We start from the raw sequence: 20,383 nt of genomic DNA, 5'->3' as shown, positions 1-20,383 counted from the left end.
AAGTAAAAGTCAAGGCATAGCAGAAGATAATACATGTTTGCCCAGTGTGGAATTAATTCGTTTTTAGTCATCCTTCAGTTGGCTGACCTTTCCTGTTGGCAAATATACATGTATTTGGCTAGAGCAGTTGTCTCCCATTGTCTAGTTTTCACTAAATGGGTGAAATCTTGGCCCCCTTTGAAATCAGTAGGAGTTTTACCGTTGAATTTGGTGCCAGGATTTCACCCGGGTGTTTGAAGACACTTGTATCTCAATATATGACAGTCCTTTGTATTCTCCATTTAAATCAGTTTGCCTTAAGGGGCCACTAACCACATGACTTGCACACTTCCATTGATCAAACATTGTGTGGTGTTGCACAGGTAACTGCGATGCAGGCTACCAGTGTGTCATAGCTCTCCTTTTTCTGTGATCGCAGTGAACAGGTGTTCACAACTTGCCAGGGCCCAAATGTTTGGAGTGAAAAATAGCAGGAGAGGTTTGAAGTCATGCAGGATTAGTTTCTCAAGTGTGTGCAGAAAGTTTTCCTTATGTTTCATGATTCAACCTTTTTTACTTCGCTAACTGAGTAGAACGATGAGAATAAGAAGACGTCATTGTAGAATCAAAGCAATCATCAGACCATCAGAAAGCCTTATTTCAAATGACTCTGCATTTGACGAGCAGTATGTTCCTTAGGCATGATTGTAAGCAATTACCAACTGTGGCTTGACAGCCGATGCTGAAAATCGAAGTAGCTTCTGCAGCCTTCTTGGATGTCTTCAATAGATCATAAACACCTTTTTCCTGGTCTGACTCTGACAAAATACTTTTAATAAAATCTTCCAGGGCTGTGCCTTGTTAAAATAGTAGAAAATCTCATGTTTTGTGGTGCAGTGGAGTGGAGCATCATTTGCAGATAAATTGTGATTTTAAAATTTATACGGATCACCTCTAAAAGACTGCAATAAGTGAATAAATGAAACAGATTAGGAGTACAATTTTCAGAGTCAACTCAGTGACTTAGGTGCTTTTTCAAAATGTAACCCTAGATTAATAGGAATAGAAACTGCTGCTAAAATTGATTAAATTTTAAAATTGAGGCTGTTTATATTATACACATAGATGCCAGTACGAACCTGTTCACTATGAATATTTTCTGTCAGTGTTTGAATTATTGTTTTGTAGATAACTGAAAACATGGAAAAGATTGTAGAGAAAGGGAGACCTTTCATTGAGTTTGAAATGCTGTTAATTTTAATGCGTAGTACACTGTTTTCTTTTATTCCATTCTTTCATTCAGCCATGGTTGTACCTTATTTGAGATTTAAAATACAAATTGGTTTACTGATATTAATATAGTTCTATAAACAGAGATCTTAAATACACCTTTAGAATAATCTGATATGGGGAACTGTAATTTAGCATACAGTACATAATTTGGGAGTTGATATGGTATAGTTAGGAATCTTGTTTTAATCTTTTTTTTTTAACTTCTTTAGTCATAAACTCAATGTGTCACATGCACTTGCTCCCAGTGGTGTATTGTAGCTAAATGAATTTCTTTTCTTTACAGGTTCAAATGTTTACCTAAGAAGAGAACTTATTTGCTGGGGAGACAGTGCCAAACTGCGCTATGGAAATAAACCAGAAGACTGCCCTTACCTGTGGGCACATATGAAAAAATACACTGAAATTACTGCCAAATATTTCCATGGAGTACGTCTTGACAACTGTCACTCAACTCCTCTTCATGTAGCTGAGGTGTGGAAAAAATAGGCATTTTTATGATAAAGTTGTTTTTGTCTGTGAAATAAGATTTACAGTGCTGTTTGTGATGGAAGCCTGGGTATGTCCGCATAGCAAAAGTTGCTCATGCATTAGCCTATCCGAGCTAGTTTGAACCCAGGTAATGCAGATAATAATAGCAGTGAAGGCCAGCACAGGATTCGCAACAGGCTAGTGAACTGAGTGCATATCTAGTGAACTGAGTGCTAGGCTTGAACTGCCTGTGCTGAAGCCTGTGCTTGTATTGTCTTCGCTGTTGTTGTTCATTGTGCTAGCTGGGTTCAAGTGTTGTAGAGCCATACCCTGTGTATCTCCTGTCACAGAGCTTTGTCAGAGAATATTGTTTTAGGTGTGGTATGAAATTCCTTGAATGTTAAGTCTATTTTTTTTCCTACTTTCCGATGAGTGCCTTCTCTCCTCAAGACAAAATCACTCTTAAACAATATAGGCTACTCATATCTAACTCATTGCAATTGGTGTCGTCCTCTTTGAATTAATATTTTGGGCATTTGCATCTAATTTTGTTTTAGATTACTATGGAAAATATTTTTTTCAAAGCTCTGTCTGATCAAGCATAGTGTGAGTGACTATCCAACTAGCTCTCCAAGATACATCTTTTTTTCCAATTTAAGTCCAGTTAATGAATATTTACACAATAGTTATTTTTCTGATGACTGTATCAAATCAACTTATAATTGCAGATCTATAAGTGTTTTCTGCATTTGGGGAAACAAAATATTGATTCACTTAAACCAGTTCTAAATGCCCTGGAAGCCATAGTGCAGACAAGCTTCCCACAGCTAGACCTGCTGTTACTACCATTTTAATTAAATCCGCTTTTCAGCAGGTTTAACTGAACTGCTCATAAAAGAGGGCATAGCCATGAGACTCTTGTCTAAGGGTATGTCTACACTTAAAATACTACAATGGCACAGCTGCGCCACTGTAGCATTCCTCTGTAGACCCTGCCTACATCAACAGGAGGGTTCTCCCATCAGTGTAGTTAAGCCACCTCCAACAGGCAGTAGCTAGGTCAACAGAAGAAATCTTCCGTCACCTAGTGCTATCTAGTCAGAGTATTAGGTTGAGTTAACAGCACCGCTCAGGGATGTAAAATTTTTCACACCCCTGAGCAACATAGTTACACTGAACTAATTTTTCTAGCATAGACCACGCCTAACTCTGGTTTAGCTGAAATGGCAGTAGAACTGATGAGAATGTGTTTGTTTTGCTTTTGGTTTTTTGTTTTTTTTTTTGCACATTTCCCCAGAGTAGACATGGATATATCAAGACCAGGTCTGAGTGTCACAAATATCATTTTTCATCAACATCACCAGCAACAGTGGGTGTAAATGACCGTGAATTTGTTTTCAGCAGCTTTTCATAGTTACTATATTATTGATAATGCTAGTGTTTCCTATAATGTAAACTCTTGTTGCTGACCTAAACTGTGTTTCATCATAGCCTTTCACAACTGGTAAAGTATAACCTACAACAGTATAGTTTGAAAGGGTTATTTTTAAGTGTTCTGCTTGTTTTTTCTTTTTTACCTTAGGACTTTTCTACACAAACAGCTGCATCAATATAACAAAATTAGTTTCTAAATCAATTTAGTTAAGCAGATGCAACGCCTTTGTGTGACATGCTTAGATCTTAATGCAGTTTCTTATTAAATTAAGCAAAACTAATATGAGGCCCTCTTAAACTGATTTCAGAGTATCCAAAGACAGGTGTTGCACAGATTTAAATCAGTTTTTAGAAATTATTTTAATTAATCAGTACAGTTTCTAGCTGTAGACTGGGCCTTAGAAATATGAAGTCTCATTTGCTCTGCTTTTGGTTCTTGAAGGTGCAGAGGACTAGAATGGGAACTTTCTCACCCTTAATTTAAGTATTGGTGTTGTGTCTTAAACAGAGATTTTTCTTCCCAACTGTTCGTTCATGCAGTTGAGTTTAAAAGGTATTGACAAAAACAAGCAAAAAAACCCCCAAAGTTTGAAGTAGTTTGACTAAAAATCCTGTGAGTTTTTTCAGATTATTCAGGAGGCTTTCCAAATAATCTTTATCAAAACCATACCAGATCTTGTAAATGTTCACAAGCACACCATGGTGGTCTAGCTTTTTTGCAATAAGTTCTGTATATTTATTGAATTCAGTATATTTTTGTTTTCTTGAACAAAATTGTTTAATAACTCAATTATTTGGTTAGCATGCATAATAATATATTATGGTATATGCCTAGGTTTCAAGGGGTTTTTGATGAAGATAATTAAAAACAATTATTATGATCTATAGGAGATGCTAGCAGCAGCTAGGTCAGTCAGACCTAATCTTTATGTGATAGCTGAACTCTTCACGGGGAGTGAGCATATTGACAATGTCTTTGTCAACCGCCTGGGAATTACCAGTCTTATTAGAGGTACTATAGACACCTGAAAGCCATATAGGATTGCTATATATGGTTCAAAGTTTTTTAATGTGAAACTAACATTGGTTTGTTTTTTATTCTTCTTGTATCTTTGTCCTTTGCAAATTCAAACATCTTTCCTGCTTCCTTTTTCTTTTAACTCCTCCATCTGTTGTATCCTTCTATTCCTGATTTGGCTTTTTCAATTTGTTAACTTTTGTGTAATTGAACTTGTTTGGTTTCTTCGTATTTTGGCTTTCCATTTTGTCTCTGCTGCATGGCACTTCCCTGCTGCCCAATCCATGCCTAGCCTTGTATCCTTTCTTTTTTTCTGTTCTGCCTTTTCCTTTTCTGTGGCTTCCTTGGCTGTGCTTTTTGCAGTACATGCTGGACACAGCTAGAAAACTGCGTGCAGATTTGTATGTAGTGGCTGAGCTGTTCACAGGAAGTGAGGAGTTGGACAATATTTTTGTGACTAGATTGGGCCTTAGCTCCTTAATAAGAGGTAGGCTTGCTATGTGTGTGGTTCCCCATCACCTCTCTGACACTGCATGTATGGTGTGCCATTTATGAAGAAAATGTCATATATTAGAACTGCACAATTTATCATATTTCATATATTTAACAAGTGCTCAAAGATGCATTTAATAGTATGGTTCGTTTTATATTTATCTATTTAAGTATGTTATTGCATCTTAGATGGAGAGATGCATCCTAGGTGTAAGGTGTCTAAAAAGAATGGTTATATGTCAGTCCGGAGGGGTGGGAGTATTTGTGGCATAGCTTTCCCGTACTTCCTGCCGATTGGTTTTGTTTTTTTTAAGTAGTTGATCACCTCCTCTGAAGCCTGGTAGACCTTGAAAAGGGGATCCTAACATTTTAAATGTTTTTCCCCTCTTCCACCCTAACACATGATGATAAACTACATAGTGGATGCCCTCAAATTATGGACACGCTGCCTATAATTAAAGTTTCATGTTCTATTAATATTATTCATTAATATCTTTGATTATTTAACATGCCAAATGTAAAACCATTTATTATAGTCTCCCTATTGGGTAACCTTTAGTTATGGTAGTAATTCTCCTATAAACGCTCATGCAAGTTTTGTTCTGTAGAGGCAATGAGTGCATATAACAGTCATGAAGAGGGAAGATTAGTTTACCGCTTTGGAGGAGAACCAGTTGGGTCTTTTGTTCAGCCACGTTTGAGACCTTTAATGCCAGCTATTGCACATGCACTGTTTATGGATGTTACACATGATAATGAATGTCCTATTCAGGTGAGCACTTAAATTATGTTAGATTTTCATGTTGAATACATATGTTTTGTACTATGATTCAGTCATGCCAATTCATAAGGGTTATGTAAAATGAAATTACTTTTGAATGGTGTTTCAGAAAGTCATGATGGTAGTTAAAAGGTTGCATGAAATAAGTGGAATTGTACAGTAGTTCCCACTGCCTTTCAACCCTCTGTCCCTTTTGGGAGAGAAGCATAAAAGCTACTAAATATGTCCTGTTTTTACTCTTGCATGTCCAGCTATTATGAACCTAGTAATGTTTGCCTGTTCTCTCAAACTTACCCACTCTATTCTTCCCAGGACGATAATGGGAGGATCAGAGGAAGATTGGTGGGGGTTGGGATGACATTGTTAGGAGCTCTGCTCTTTTAAGCCTTGTGATGATTTTGTTTGCTTGTTTATTTTAAATAAAAGCCTGTAGAAGTTTTAATCTGTGATTACGGTGTGATAAGCACATCAATAAACAATGAGTTCTTCTGTAAAACAGGTATTTCTATGTATCTAAGTGTTTGGAAGGAAATAAGATGATGAGAGACTAGGTTCATTTGTCTGTTTTTATTCTTCTCAATAGCACCGATCTGAGTATGATGCTCTTCCCAGCTCAATGATTGTTTCCATGGCATGCTGTGCTACCGGAAGCACCAAAGGCTATGATGAGCTAGTACCACACCAGGTCTGTGTCTCCTCTTTAAAACTTCAGTTGACTCAGTTAAAAATAAAAAAATCACTACTATAATACTGGAACACACATATTAAAGTGTATACAATAACTTGGGTGATTTACTCATTTAAAATTCCAAGTAGATAGCTTATTAGCTATTTCACTATATCAGTGAATAATAAATTTGTAATATCGGATAAGTGTGTGTGTGTGTAAGTAAAATATGGCATTTCCAATTATTTTTCAGAATAGTTCATGTATGGTTAAAGTTTAATTTATTTGCAGATTTCTGTAGTCTCTGAAGAGAGGTTTTATGCCAAATGGAATCCAGCAGCGACACCCTCCACTCCTGGTGAAGTTAATTTCCAAACTGGAATTATAGCAGGAAGGCTGGCCATGAACAGGCTGCACCAAGAGCTGGGAGCCAAAGGCTTCATTCAGGCAAGAAATTGAAGTAAAATGTTTCACTCGTTTTTAAATTTTTTTCAGAATAAGAATGTGTGTTTAATTTATGTGTTTTGTAGGTGTATGTGGATCAAGTTGATGAGGATATAGTAGCAGTGACTAGGCATTGTCCTAACACACACCAATCTGTAGTGGCTGTGTCTCGTACTGCTTTCAGAGATCCTAAAACTTCCTCCTACAGCAAAGAAGTGCCTCAAATGTGCATCCCAGGTATTCAAACCTGTTTTTGAAGAGTTGACCATATCAAGGAAATTAAAGCTTAAAGCTGAAACTGAGTGATTGACAGAGTCCATACTCGCCATGTTGATTCTAATTTCTTGAAGGTTATGTGATTAGTATGCAACATTAGGTACCTTTTATATGCTTTAATATCTATGCATCACAACTAGTTAAAGGGATGCCAACTGAAAATAACTTTTGACTTTAAAAAAAAAAAATACAGTAACTCCTCGCTTAACATTGTAGTTATGTTCCTGAAAAATGCGACTTTAAGCGAAAAGATGTTAAGCAAATCCAATTTCCCCATAAGAATTAATGTGAATGGGGGGGTTAGGTTCCAGGGAAACTTTTTTCACCAGACAAAAAACTACACACACACACACACAGTATAAGTTTTAAACAAACAATTTAATACTGTACACAGCAATGATGATTGTGAAGTTTGGTTGAGATGGTGAAGTAAGAGGGTGGGATATTTCCTAGGGAATGCCTTACTGCTAAATGATGAACTAGCATTCGGCTGAGCCCTCAAGGGTTAACTCATTGTTAATGTAGCCTCACTCTACAAGGCAGCACGAATGGGAGCATGGCAGACAGAGAGAGAGAGAGATGTGGATTGCCCCTTTAAGTACGCTGACACCATTCTAAGTACATTACCTTTAAAAAGATCAGGAAGTTGAGACAGCAGCTGCAGAGAGCTTGGGCCAGCAAGCTCTCTCCGTCCTGAGCCCTGTCCTGTCTCCACCCTGCTCTATATGGAGAAGGGGTAGCAGGGAGTGGGGGGAGGGGGATATCCTGGCATTAGCCCCCTCCTCCCCTGCACAGCAAGCAGAAGGATCTGGGGAGCAGCTCCAAGGCAGAGGGCAGGAGCAGCATATGGCAGTGCGGGGGAGGGACAGCTGAACTGCCAGCAACTGATAGCCTGCTGGGCAGCTGCTGCCCAGGGAACTTAGAGGAGCAGGGAGCTGATGGGGGGCTGTCGGTCCACCCTGGTTCCAAGCCCCCACCAGCTCGCTCCAACGGTCTGCTCTTCCTGCAAGCAGTGGACAAAGCAGGCAGCTGCCAAACATCGTTATAAGGGAGACCATGTTCCTTAATTGATCAGCAATGAAACAACGTTAACCGGGATGACTTTAAGTGAGGAGTTACTGTATGTCATCTGCCCCAATATCCCCATGGAAATACTGTGGTTTCATTTCCTCTCTTGCTGTTTGCGAATGAGCCACATAAATGGGAAGCTAATTAACTCTAGCAGAAGACCACTGGAAGTGACTGTATGAAAAGTGTCTATTTTTCTTTTTTGTCTGTATACAGCAATCTTAATATCTTATTTTACAGTGTTCTTAAGTGTTACTAGTAGTTATAGGTAAAGAATTTCAGATGTGTGGGTTTAAGTTGGTTGAGAGTGATAGTTTAAAAAGAAGCATCAAAGTGAGAGAGAACTGGCACAATAAATTGTACATATGTATTTTTGCAGGGCCATAAGACTGACAGTGTAGACATCATTAGATAATTGAGCATTCTGCATTGAAGTCAATATTTGATCTGAGTTGGCTGTAACATTTCTGAAGAAGCCATTGCAATTTTTTGTATTAACCTTTAGTAAGGACCCAAGCCTGCAAACATTTCTTCACTTGCTTGACTTTTCTCACATGGTAGTCCCACTGAAGTCAATGGAACTGCTAAAATGCTTAAAGTTAAGCACATGTGTAAGCGGTTGCAGCATTGAGGGCTTAGTTTTTAGATCATTGGATGGATAGAGCAAATAAGGTCTTGACTGTCAATGTGGTTGCTCTGGTATTTAAAAACTGATGTGCTCCGTTTAAAATAAGATCTGTGACTGCTGTTTGGGAAGTGGTGCAGAGCTTTGCCTAATTCAGAGCCCCCAAATAGTCACATCTAGCAAGTCACCTGTTGGGTTTAATGGTGCAGGGTCAAGCCCTTATTTGTAATCCGTGACTGATATCCCGATAACTCACTGTGAGTTAGGAAAGTTCTATCTTAGATTACACCATGGCCAATAAGTGTGTAGTAAACATGTTTAATCAATCAAGATTGAGTGACTGTAATGTATAGAACAGTAAAATATAGATAAATTCCCTTTCAGATCTGTCAAATGTATTTAGTAATTTAACTGTGCAATTGACATGCATTTTCATAGTTAAACTCAAAAATCTTGTTTAATTTGTGTTTCAAGCAAGATTTAAACTTATTTTAAAACCAAGAATGCCATATATATTTGCTATCAATATTTTTGTGTGTATGTATTTGGAGTTATGACATGTGATTTAACTGTTTATAGGCAAAATTGAAGAGGTAGTGCTTGAGGCTAGAACTATTGAGAGAAATGTTAGTCCTTATAAAAAAGATGAGCATTTTATCAACGGATTACCTAATTACACAGTAGAGATCAGAGAACACATCCAGGTAACTACAATCTTTTCTCTATACTAGCAGATGGAACAATTTATCAGAGAAGGAAAACTGAATTCATTATAGTTTCAACTATTTCTTCTTTTCTAAGATCAGAGAAAGTAAAATTATAAAGCAAGCTGGAACTGCCATAAAAGGTCCCAATGAATTTGTTCAAGAAATAGAATTTGAAAACTTAACACCGGGAAGCGTGATAATATTCAGGTATATGATGATGATCAACTCACTAAATGTGTGTCAATTGGCTGCACTAGATTAAAGGCAATGGAGGGGTGGGTTTTTTCAGTCTGTTAGTTCCGTTACTTCAAAAAATAGTAGGTGGAGGTGCTAACTTCTACAATTTGTGCATTGATATTTATAGAGTTAGTCTCGACCCAAAGGCACGAGAGGCTGTCGGTGTACTCCGTAATCACCTGATCCAGTTCAGTCCTCATTTTAAATCTGGAAGTCTTCCCGATGACCATTTAGCACCTATATTAAAAAATCTTTTTTCTTCGTAAGTATGCCTTGTTAGAGTACATACAGTAGAGGGCTGGATTAGAGGCAGAGATCAGCCTGCAAATGCTAATGAGTGACAATTCTTTGCCAAATTCTGGGTCTGTCTTGGTTAATGTATGAACAACTATGTTTAGCCATCTTATTGCTTTATACAGAAAATAGTGGTTCAGACTTTAAAAGCTGCTCATCTCTTTCACATGAGTAGTTCTCAGAGTAGCAGCCGTGTTAGTCTGTATTCGCAAAAAGAAAAGGAGGACTTGTGGCACCTTAGAGACTAACCAATTTATTTGAGCATAAGCTTTCGTGAGCTACAGCTCACTTCATCAGATGCATCCGATGAAGTGAGCTGTAGCTCACGAAAGCTTATGCTCAAATAAATTGGTTAGTCTCTAAGGTGCCACAAGTACTCCTTTTCTTTTTATGAGTAGTTCTGTGGGTTTGCTGCTGGCAGTAGATTTTATGCCAGGAAATTTTACATCCTGCAGCAAGGTGTTCAGATGACTTTGTTGTCAACATACTATGTAGGTTACCAGTTCCATCTAAATGACTTTCTTAAAAGAAACTCACATAGCAATCCAAAAACCAGTGGATACTACATTATGCTTTTGTGGAGAAAAGATGTATCACTTTTAGTTGAATAATGTTGAAATCTGTGATCATTTACTTAGTATTTTCTGTACTTATCTGCAATGATAAAAAGAGATCTCGTGTATAGTTAACATTGTGGAAAGAAATAAGCTAATTTTAAATCTTGTACAAGAAGGGAGGTTTTTTGTTTTTGTTTTTTTCTTTTTAAAGGGAGCCTAGAGTTACTCTTAAATCTATTCCATGGTTCCTAAATAAGTGGCCAGATTTTTAAAGTCAGTGATAGCTGCAAGGTGCATGGCACCCTTGAAAATCAGGCCCTGTTTTCAGGAGCCTAAACATGGAGTCTAACTGTAAGCATCCCTTTTTAAAAATAGCTTGGCCTAGACCAAAACCAAAATTCTTCATGAAATTGATGTCCGTTATATAGTTGGGTTTTTTTTCCCTTTCCCAGTATTGCATCTAAATTAACCTTGGCTGATTTGAATCAAATACTGTATCGGTGTGATGCTGAGGAACAAGAGGATGGTGGAGGATGTTACAACATACCAAACTGGTCGCCCCTTAAATATGCAGGCTTGCAAGGTAACAATTCATGCGTGCTTTTTTGGGTGGAGGGAAAAAAGGAGAATGGATCATCTCAATCTAGATCTAAAACGGAGGTGGGCAAACTATGGCCCGCGGGCCACATCCGGCCCACGGCACCCTCCTGCCCAGCCCCTGATCTCCTGGCCCGGGAGGCTAGCCGCTGGCCCCTGCCCTGCTGTTTCCCCCTCTCCCGCAGCCTCAGCACGCAGTGCCACCGGCACAATGATCTGGGCAGCCGGGCAGTGTAGTTGCAGAGCTGCGGCCTGACCCAGTGCAGCGGTAGCACCACCAGCCACCAATGCTCCAGGCAGTGCAGTAAGGGGGCAGGGAGCAGGGGGTGTTGGATAGAGGGCAGGGGAGTTGGGGGGTGGGAGGGGAGTGGTCAGGGGATAGGGGTGTGGATGGGGGGCGGGAGGGGAGTGGTCAGGGGATGGGGGTGTGGATGGGGGGCGGGAGGGGAGTGGTCAGGGGATGGGGGTGTGGATGGGGGGCGGGGCGGTCAGAGGGCAGGGTACAGGGAGGTTGGATGGGGCAAGGGTTCCAGGGGGCAAGTCAGGAATGGGATGGGGGGTTGGATGGAGCAACAGGAGGTAGTCAGGGGTGGGGTGGCCAGGGGACTGGGAGCTCAGGGTGGTGGATGGGGTAGGAGTTCTGGGGGGGCCGTCAGGGGCTGGGGCGGGGGTTGGATGAAGGCAGGAGTCCCCAGGGAGCCGTCGGGGGGCAAGAAGCGGTGGGATCGGATAGGAGGCAGGGGCTGGGCCACACCTGGCTATTTGGGGAGACACAGCCTCCCCTAACCGGCCCTCCATACAATTTTGGAAACCTGATGTGGCCCTCAGGCCAAAAGGTTTGCCCGCCCCTGATCTCAAATAGTGTTAGATTTTGTGCACTGTTTGCTTTTCAAATAGAAGAGAACAAGTTGCTTCTGCTTGGTCTATACAGTATATGCTTGAAAGAGAGTAGCAAGCAAATGGAGGCAAGATACTGAATCAAGAAACATCTCTTAATATTGGGGTAGAGGATGAGTTGAAATATTTAATTTTACATTAAAACTGTGGTAATCTGACCTTTGGGAATACTTTAGAACATGTTTAAATAAGTACACCTCCAGTCACAAATGATCTTACCTAAAACCCACAAATATTACCTGTTACATGAAGTGTCAGTAATAGCTGTCATTTTAACATCTGAATGCCATTGTGTGACGTATTTTATAATTATCTGAGTTAGATTTTAAACTGTAAAGAAGCATGGGCTCAGTGATTACATAGTATTTGTCTCAAACTTACTGTAGGTCCACTGAGCCATAGCAGGTGGGTTGGGTCCCTTCTCATTGTACAATCAAGCTAGAGCTTTAGCCTTTCTAAAGGCTCTCTAGCCTTTCTAAAGGCTCTCTAGCCTTTCTAAAGGCTCTCTAGCCTTTCTAAAGGCTCTCTAGCCTTTCTAAAGGCTCTCTAGCCTTTCTAAAGGCTCTCTAGCCTTTCTAAAGGCTCTCTAGCCTTTCTAAAGGCTCTCTAGCCTTTAGAACACACGAAGAAAAATTACATCAGGTTAAAAAATGTATAACTGGTTCAGCTTGGTTCATAATTTTTCAGATCTGCAGTGTTGGATTTACTCCTGGAAACTGGAATTGCAGGCTGTGATAATCATGTGGCCAGTAATATAGTGTGCTGTTTGTTTTATTTTCAGGATTAATGTCAGTGATGGCAGACATTAGACCAAAGAATGATTTGGGTCATCCTTTTTGTGGTAATTTGAGATCTGGGGATTGGATGATTGACTACGTCAGTGACCGTCTAATTTCACGTTCAGGAGCCTGTGCAGAAGTAAGTAAATCTATTAAGTGTTTATCATCTATAAGGATGGAACCTTTTGGTCTACTTCACAAACCTCTGCCACTTGAGCACATGGAATAACTAATAGCAGTAGTAGGTTGTCATCCTCTTTATTTCCCAGCACTAGAGGGGGTGAGAAACACACTCTGACAGTGGGTTTCACAGATACTCAAGGACCGCAGAGGAATGATGAGCCCCAAGAATTTTGGGTTCCAGTCCAGGCTCTAGAAAAGAGCATGCTCTTGTGGTGACAACCCCTTCTGCACCATTACAAGATTGACTCGTCCTGATCCCTCCCCCTTCTGACCCATCCCCTCCAATCTTTCCCCATCCTAGTCTTAGTCTCTCTTTGCCTACCCAATCCTAGTCTCCAACCCTCAGGTTTCTTGTGCCAGTCTATTTCCCCCTGCATTCCCGGCCCTTCATCCGATGTGTCTCTCCTCTGCCCCACCACACTGACTCCCAATCCCAGGCTTCTCACCCAATTAGGCCCAGTCTCTTTGCTCAGTCAGTCCAGTTCTCTCCTCAAACCCCAGCTCCTTGTCAGATTTGTTTCCCCATTACTCTGACCTTGATCCTCCCCGCAGCTCATTCACCAATCTGAGTTTCCTCTCCTGAACACTATTTCCCTGACTGGCTCTCGTTGGTGTCCTTGACCAATCAGCCCCCCCGGTCACAGTTTCTCTCCTCCCTCCCAGTCTTCAGTCCCAGTTCCACCACGCTGCTTGTCCCAATCTACTCCCTTTGGCTCTTCCCCCAGTTCGTTTCTTGTCCCCTCTGCATTTGATTCAGTCTGCGTCTTCCTCTGCCATGTTGCCTGGGCACCAGAAGGTGGATCATAGAAGTGAAAGACTGGAAGAGACCTCAGTAGGTCATCTAGTCCAGTCCCCTGCACTCAAGGCAGGACTACGTAATAACAAGACAATTCCTGACAGTTGTTTGTCTGACCTGTTCTTAAAAACCTCAAACGATGGAGATTCCACAACCTCCCTCGGCAATTTGTGCTTAAGTATACAGACAGGAAGCTTTTTCTAATGTCCAACCTAACCCTCCCTTGCTGCAATTTAAATCCATTGCTTCTTGTCCTATCCTCAGAGGTTAAGGAGAACAATTTTTCACCGTTTTCCTTGTAACAACCTTTTATGTCCTTGAAAACTGTTGTATCCCCCCCCTCAGTCTTCTCTTCTCTTTAGACTAAACCCAACTTTTTCAATCTTTCCTCATAGGCATAGGCGCCAACTTTTCCTGGTGCCGGTGGGTGCTTGCCCCTGCCCCGCCCCCATTCCAGCCCCTTCCCCAAAGTCCCTGCCCCAACTCTGCGCACTCCCTGCCCCTATTGGACTCCTTCCCCAAATCCCCGCCTCGGCCCCGCCTCTTCCCCGAGTGCGCCGTGTTCCCCCTCCTTCCTCCCAGTGCTTATTGCCGCGAAACAGCTGGGAGCTAGGGGGAGAAGCAGGGACGTGGCGTGCTCAGGGGAGGAGGCAGAGTGGCGGGGGCAGGGTGGAGAGCTGCTGGTGGGTGCAGAGCACCCACCAATTTTTCCCCATGGGTGCTCCAGCCCCAGAGCACCCACGGAGTCGGCGCCTATGCTCATAGGTCATATTTTCTAGACCTTTAATCATTTTTCTTGCTCTTCTCTGGACTTTCTACAGTTTGTCCACATCTTTCCTGAAATGTGGTGCCCAGAACTGGACACAATACTCCATCTGAGGCCTTATCAGCACAGAGTAGAGTGGCAGAGTTACTTTTCATGTCTTGCTTTCAGCACTCCTGCTAATACATCTCAGAATGATGATCACTTTTTTTGCAACTGTTATTCCGTTGACTCATATTTAGCTTGTGATCCACTATGACCTCCAGATCCCTTTCCACAGTACTCCATGACTCCCTAGGAAATTCCCATTGTTGTATGTGTGCAATGGATTGTTCCTTCCTAAATGGAGTCCTTTGCATTTGTCATTATTGAATTTTATCCTATTTACTTCAGACCATTTCTCCAGTTTGTCCAGGTCATTTTGATTTTTAACCCTATCTTCCAAAGCACTTGTAACTCCTCCCAGCTTGGTATCATCCACAAACTTTTTAAGTGTACTCTCTGACATTTATCTAAATAATTTATGAAGATATTGAACAGAACCATAACCAGGACCGATCCCTGCAAAACCCTACTCGATATGCCCTTCCAGCTTGACTGTGAAACACTGATGACTGCTCTCTGGAAATGGTTTTCTAACCAGTTATGTGCCCACCTTATAGTAGCTCCATCTAGGTTATATTTTCCTAGTTTCTTTATGAGCAGATCATGCAAGATAATGTCAAAAGCCTTACGAAAGTCAAGATATGCCACATCTATCGCTTCCCCCCATACATATGGCTTGTTACTCTACCAAAGAAAGTCATTGGGTTGGTATGACATGATTTGTTCTTGACAACTCCATGTTAACTTACTTATCGCCTTATTATCTTCTAGGTGTTTACAAATTGGTTGATTATTTGCTTTATAATCTTTCTGGATACTGAAGTTAAACTGATTTCATTGAGAGCACTGGAGAGAGAAACTTCCTTCTTTTGGTTCTAGTGCCCTGACCTGAACCAGAGCAGCAATTACAAGGAAAGTGAACCTCTCTACACCTGCTGTGGAACATTCTCAGTCACTCTATGAGCTGATGAATGCGCAGTTTGGTCAGTACTAGGACCTGTGAGGGGCCAGAGCATGCCTCATTGAGGATGCACTGCTAAATTCTTAGTCTCTAGTGAGCATGTGCAAACTGAGATTTTTTTTTTTCAGAGGCTTATTGGCAAACTTGGCCAAATTTGGGCAGTTTTTCACAGGAACAGCAAAGGGCACATCCCTGACAGAAAGGCCACTCCCTGCCAAATTTCAAGTCCCTGCTCCAAAGCACAGAGTCTCTAAAGTCTCAAATAAAAGGTGTCCAAATTTTTTTTTTAAAAAAACATTACAAAACAACATTTTTTCCTAGCCTCAGTCTTTGAAACAGCTGAACCATTTTGGCTGAAACTTTCAAAAAAAATTTCTTTCTGAGGTAGACATGTGGCATTGAAAACTTCAGTGTGAATGGTTAAAGTGTGGCAAAATTACAAGCAACTGAAAGTAGGATGTATAACGGGAAGTTTCTGCCAACTGGAATAGGTGGTGCTACCAGTCCTGCCTATAATACAAAAAAATAATAGGGGCCTAAAAAGTGTAGGCAAACTGTAACAGGAATTCTACCCCTTTTCCAGTGCAAAATGCGATTGCCAAAGTATTAATTCCCTGAAAGTAGCCTTTGCTGCATTTAGGAGTTGTTAACTTACAAAAATGTTATTCTAATAGGTCGGTAAATGGTTGAAGGCCATATTTGTCTACCTAAAGCAGATTCCACGTTACCTTATCCCGTGTTACTTTGATGCCATATTAGTGGGTGCATACACAACTCTTCTAGATCTGGCATGGAGTCAAATGTCTAGGTATGTCTAATAGTGTTGAAAGAAATGTATGTGTATGTTTACATTATGTTGTATTATCATTTGTGCATTAGGATAGTCATTTATACACTTTACATATGCTTAAAAGGCACTAAAAGTTTTCTGGCCAAAATTTTGTCTTCCTTGAAACTGCAACAATCTGATTAATAAGGAGAGCATCTTTTATTGTATTCTAATCTTCCAATCCATTGCAAATGTTAAATGCACAAATGCAGTGTCTTCTGTTAGGTCTATCTCAGCTGCCTAACACATTCCTAAACTATATGGCTGCCTGCATAACAGTACTGATGTACAAGAAGATACACTGGCATAAGGCAAAAATATTCATGTTGGCCAATGGAAAAGCATAAAGCTGATAGAAGGTGCATATAGTTTTCACTAAGGGAAAATTATAAACATTGGACTAGAAGGTCAATAATTTATTGTTGCTCCAGGACTTGGATTTATAGCTAATGCTGGCAGTGCAGTAATAGGGAATGAGACATTAAACTAGGGTCCGTCTTCCAGTCTTCGAAGGCTGCCTTCATTTTTTTAATTGTCCCTTTTCTCGTTTTTTGTTTCTATTCTTGTTTTAAACATGGCTAATATTACTTTCCTTTAAAAATAGATACCAAAACTGTGCCAACATGGACAAGGTATCTGATATTGGTGTTTTTTGGATTGGGGGAAGAGGTAGTTTGTTGTACTAGTCCAGCATGTAGACCCAGGCACAAATTAATAAAGATCATTTAATGCATCATCTTTTAAAATATAGTAATTGAATTTTAAAATACTTGTGCAGAGTTGAGATTTTTCTTTGCTTTGAGATCAACTAGGTAATAAAATACCCGAATGTTTTATTGTCTCCTTTCAATATAAATCATTTTAAAAAAATTAATATAAAAGTAAAGGCCATGATTTGGAAGGGAAGAAAAAAGGGGGAGGGGGGAACCTGAAATTAGATGCTCAAATTTATCTTTAGGCACCTAAATAAATGGCCTGATTTTTAAGTGCTATGAACTCAGCAGCTCCCATTGGCATTAATAATTTGACTTAATCTTAGGAACTCACTTTTGAAAATCATTACAGTATTTTGCAACTGGAGCACCCTTATGAAGCTGGTTTTTAAACTATGGCAAGGGGGGAAATGGGTGAACTTTAAACAATGAAGTTGTTGAATTTGAAATTTTTTTTTCTCAATTCAACTATTTTGATTACAGCTTTGTTCAGAATGGATCAACATTTGTTAAACACCTTTCCTTGGGTTCAGTTCAGATGTGTGGGATAGGAAAATATCCTTCTCTGCCAAATCTGTCTCCTGCTTTACATGATGTCCCCTATAGGATGAATGAAATCACAAAAGAGACAGAACAGTGCTGTGTTTCCTTAGCAGCTGGTAAGTAAGGGCTCATTCGATGATTGTTGAAGCAGGTTGTCTTACAAAACCGTGCAACTAATTAGAAATGTGTAGACAGCAAGATCAATGTGCCGGGACTGTAATGTTTAAAGACCAAATAAAAAATACTGTTTCTTTCTGTCAGTAGCTGTTTACTTCACCCTTCCACTGTCTTATTCTGCTCTATTTAATGTGAAGGTTTTGTTTGTGTCTGAGAGAAGCATAACCAGGCAATGTTTCTGCTATTGCTGTAGAAGGAAGACTTGCAAAGAATTTCACTTTTGCTATATCTTGAACTATATAAGCAACCTGAGCTATTCTGTCATATTCTGAGACCTTTTGAGCTCCAGAATTATGTTATCTCTTTCCCTGTAACTCTTCAGTAGTTGAAATACATTGTGGAACACTTCCCGCAAGACTTTTGGTTTATCACTTTAACTATGTTTTTGTTTTCCTCAATTATCCCCTCTTGAACTTTTTTTAACCTCTATTGAACTAAAAACATTCTCGCCAATTTGTTCACTTTTGTTATTTAAAAAATTGCCACACTTGATCTTGACTTCAAATGGTCACTAATTCCACCAAATATCTAGACAACTTTTCCCCAGCTGAACATGAAATAAAAATGGAAACTCTTGGTAAAATAGCTTCTTAAATTGTCATGCAGAAATTGCAGGTCTGTGACAAAAATAAATTAGAACTTGAGCATGGCAGAATCCAGCATTCAGCTCCAGAAAACTCATTCAACAAGACAGTAACCCTTGTTTTAGGAGAAGATAGTAATTATGTGGTTTCCAAACGAATTAGGTTAGTTAACTGACTAGAAAGTAATTGAGAGAGAGGGCCTGGGTTGAATGGCAGAGGCAGATTGTTTAGTGCAATTTCTCCTAAATTGAGATTAACTGTTTCTGGTTTTGGATCACTCTTTGCTGTAGTTATAAGCAGTCTTTAAAAATATATGTGTTCAGAAGAATAAAGCATAGAGTAGTATGTGAGATTTTTTGAATGAATTTAACTTGCAAATTTCCAGATATATTTGTCTATCTAGTATATTTTAGAATCTGTCTAAAATCTGAATCGTTTCTAAATATAAAGACAGTTCTTCTGGGAAATATTTTTGCCTTTGTTTCTTTCAATAAAAGTTTCACCTCTGTTATAAAAGTGTTTTGGATTATTTTTTTACATCTCTACATTTTATAGGTTTTAAATCTTATTGAAATGGGTTTTTCTTCCTTCTAGAAAGACAAGTAATGAAAGATATTTTTTTCTAATTAAGTAAAACAAAAGTATGAACATTATACTTTTAAGACTTAAAATACTTTGTTTCTAGCAAAGATATATTCAGAACTTTGTATCCTGCTTCATGCTGACCTTAATTCTGTAGCAAGCTCCCATGATTTCTGTGGCAAACAATCCCTGAATTGTTAGGTGAACTGAAAATTCCATGTCAGCATGATTCTACCCAAGTATTCTTTCATTCGCTTTTGAAATGCGGGGGCTCTAGGTGCATGCAGCAAAAGGAACATTTTTCCCCACCTCCAGCATCTAATAGGACAGTTGTAGAAAGCATGGGACTCTGCATGTAATGAAATTATACATAGCGTATATTTTTGTAATGTTCTACAGGTGAACTTTCTTTAAAGAATTTTTGATCCTGAGTAGTTTACACACACATTTAAAGTGCATTTTTTAGAAAGTGAGCACATGCTATACAGTGTATACTGTGTGTCATAAATAAGGCTACGTTTTAGTCACAGGTATTTTTAGTAAAAGTCATGGACAGGTCATGGGCAGTAAACAAAAATTCATGGCCCATGACCTGTCCATGACTTTTATTATATACCCCTAACTAAAACGTGGACTGAGGGCTGCGGGTGCTCTCTGGGAGGGGTGGTCCGGGGGCGATGCGAGGCTGGCAGGGGCTCCCTACCCCGTGTGTCTCTGCAGCTCTGTGGTGGCAGAGGGGCCAGGGAATCCATGCGCTGCTCCTGCCACAAGCACTGGCTGCGTAGCTCCCACTGGTCAGGAACCGCAGCCAGTGGGAGCTGCAGGGACGAGGCCTGCGGGCGCGGGCAGCGCCTAGAGCCCCTTGGTCCCTCTGCCTAGGAGTGGCAGGATCATGCCAGTGGGAGCTGGGGAGCCCCACTCTTCCCCGAGGTAAGCACCCCCCATGCATCCCCTAGCCTTGAGCCCTCTCCCCCACACCCTGGGCCAGCAGCAGCAGTTTGGGTGGGTGGGTGGGTGTGAGTGTGTGTGTGTGTGTGTGTGTGTACATGTGTAGAATCTTCATATTAAACAGTCTAATGACTTAGTTCATCATGTTTACTCTTTAGGTTTACCACATTTTTCATCTGGCATTTTCCGCTGCTGGGGAAGGGATACCTTTATTGCACTGAGAGGTCTAATGTTGCTTACTGGGCGTTATTTAGAAGCAAGGTAAGAAAGAATGCATAAGTATTAATCCATCTTGAAAGGTTTCTCCCTTTCTATGTATAACTGGAAGAAAGAGGTACTTTTTTTCTGAAACAATTAAAATGCTCTCTTATTTACTGTGGCCCCAGGCCATTTTTGAATTCTCATCAGATAGAACTACAAAATTACTTATCATGTATCTCAGTTGTTTTAAATGTTGGTGTGAAGCACCTATTCCATTTTTTTTATATGCATAACTTTTTTCTCCAGCACATTATAGTGCTCATACTAAGTTTGAATGAAATGTGTCTGCTATAGGTTTTTATTTCAATATAAAATACTTTTTATC

At 40.1% G+C, this 20,383-nt stretch overlaps 1 protein-coding gene across 10 annotated transcripts in view; it reads left to right on the top strand.

The window, feature by feature from the left end:
• The window catches only part of AGL (amylo-alpha-1, 6-glucosidase, 4-alpha-glucanotransferase), a 66,681-nt gene that overhangs the window by 15,980 nt on the left and 30,318 nt on the right, over positions 1 to 20,383 (top strand). For 7 of the 10 annotated variants that reach the window (XM_043552856.1, XM_037906400.2, XM_037906398.2 and 4 more), the window contains 14 exons: positions 1,556 to 1,743; positions 4,556 to 4,679; positions 5,293 to 5,456; positions 6,049 to 6,150; positions 6,424 to 6,579; positions 6,663 to 6,813; positions 9,125 to 9,249; positions 9,347 to 9,459; positions 9,617 to 9,751; positions 10,793 to 10,923; positions 12,616 to 12,752; positions 16,096 to 16,229; positions 17,447 to 17,622; positions 19,956 to 20,058. In XM_043552856.1, coding sequence (XP_043408791.1) covers positions 1,556 to 1,743; positions 4,556 to 4,679; positions 5,293 to 5,456; positions 6,049 to 6,150; positions 6,424 to 6,579; positions 6,663 to 6,813; positions 9,125 to 9,249; positions 9,347 to 9,459; positions 9,617 to 9,751; positions 10,793 to 10,923; positions 12,616 to 12,752; positions 16,096 to 16,229; positions 17,447 to 17,622; positions 19,956 to 20,058 — 1,939 coding nt within the window. Of the gene's footprint in view, positions 1 to 1,555; positions 1,744 to 4,062; positions 4,187 to 4,555; positions 4,680 to 5,292; positions 5,457 to 6,048; positions 6,151 to 6,423; positions 6,580 to 6,662; positions 6,814 to 9,124; positions 9,250 to 9,346; positions 9,460 to 9,616; positions 9,752 to 10,792; positions 10,924 to 12,615; positions 12,753 to 16,095; positions 16,230 to 17,446; positions 17,623 to 19,955; positions 20,059 to 20,383 lie in introns of all 10 variants that reach the window. The other 3 variants (XM_043552853.1, XM_037906399.2, XM_037906404.2) reach the window with 1 other exon arrangement.

This window comes from Chelonia mydas, chromosome 8 (genome assembly GCF_015237465.2).
Source record: "Chelonia mydas isolate rCheMyd1 chromosome 8, rCheMyd1.pri.v2, whole genome shotgun sequence".
Taxonomy (NCBI): domain Eukaryota; kingdom Metazoa; phylum Chordata; order Testudines; family Cheloniidae; genus Chelonia; species Chelonia mydas.
This window is presented reverse-complemented; position numbering and strand designations above follow the sequence as displayed.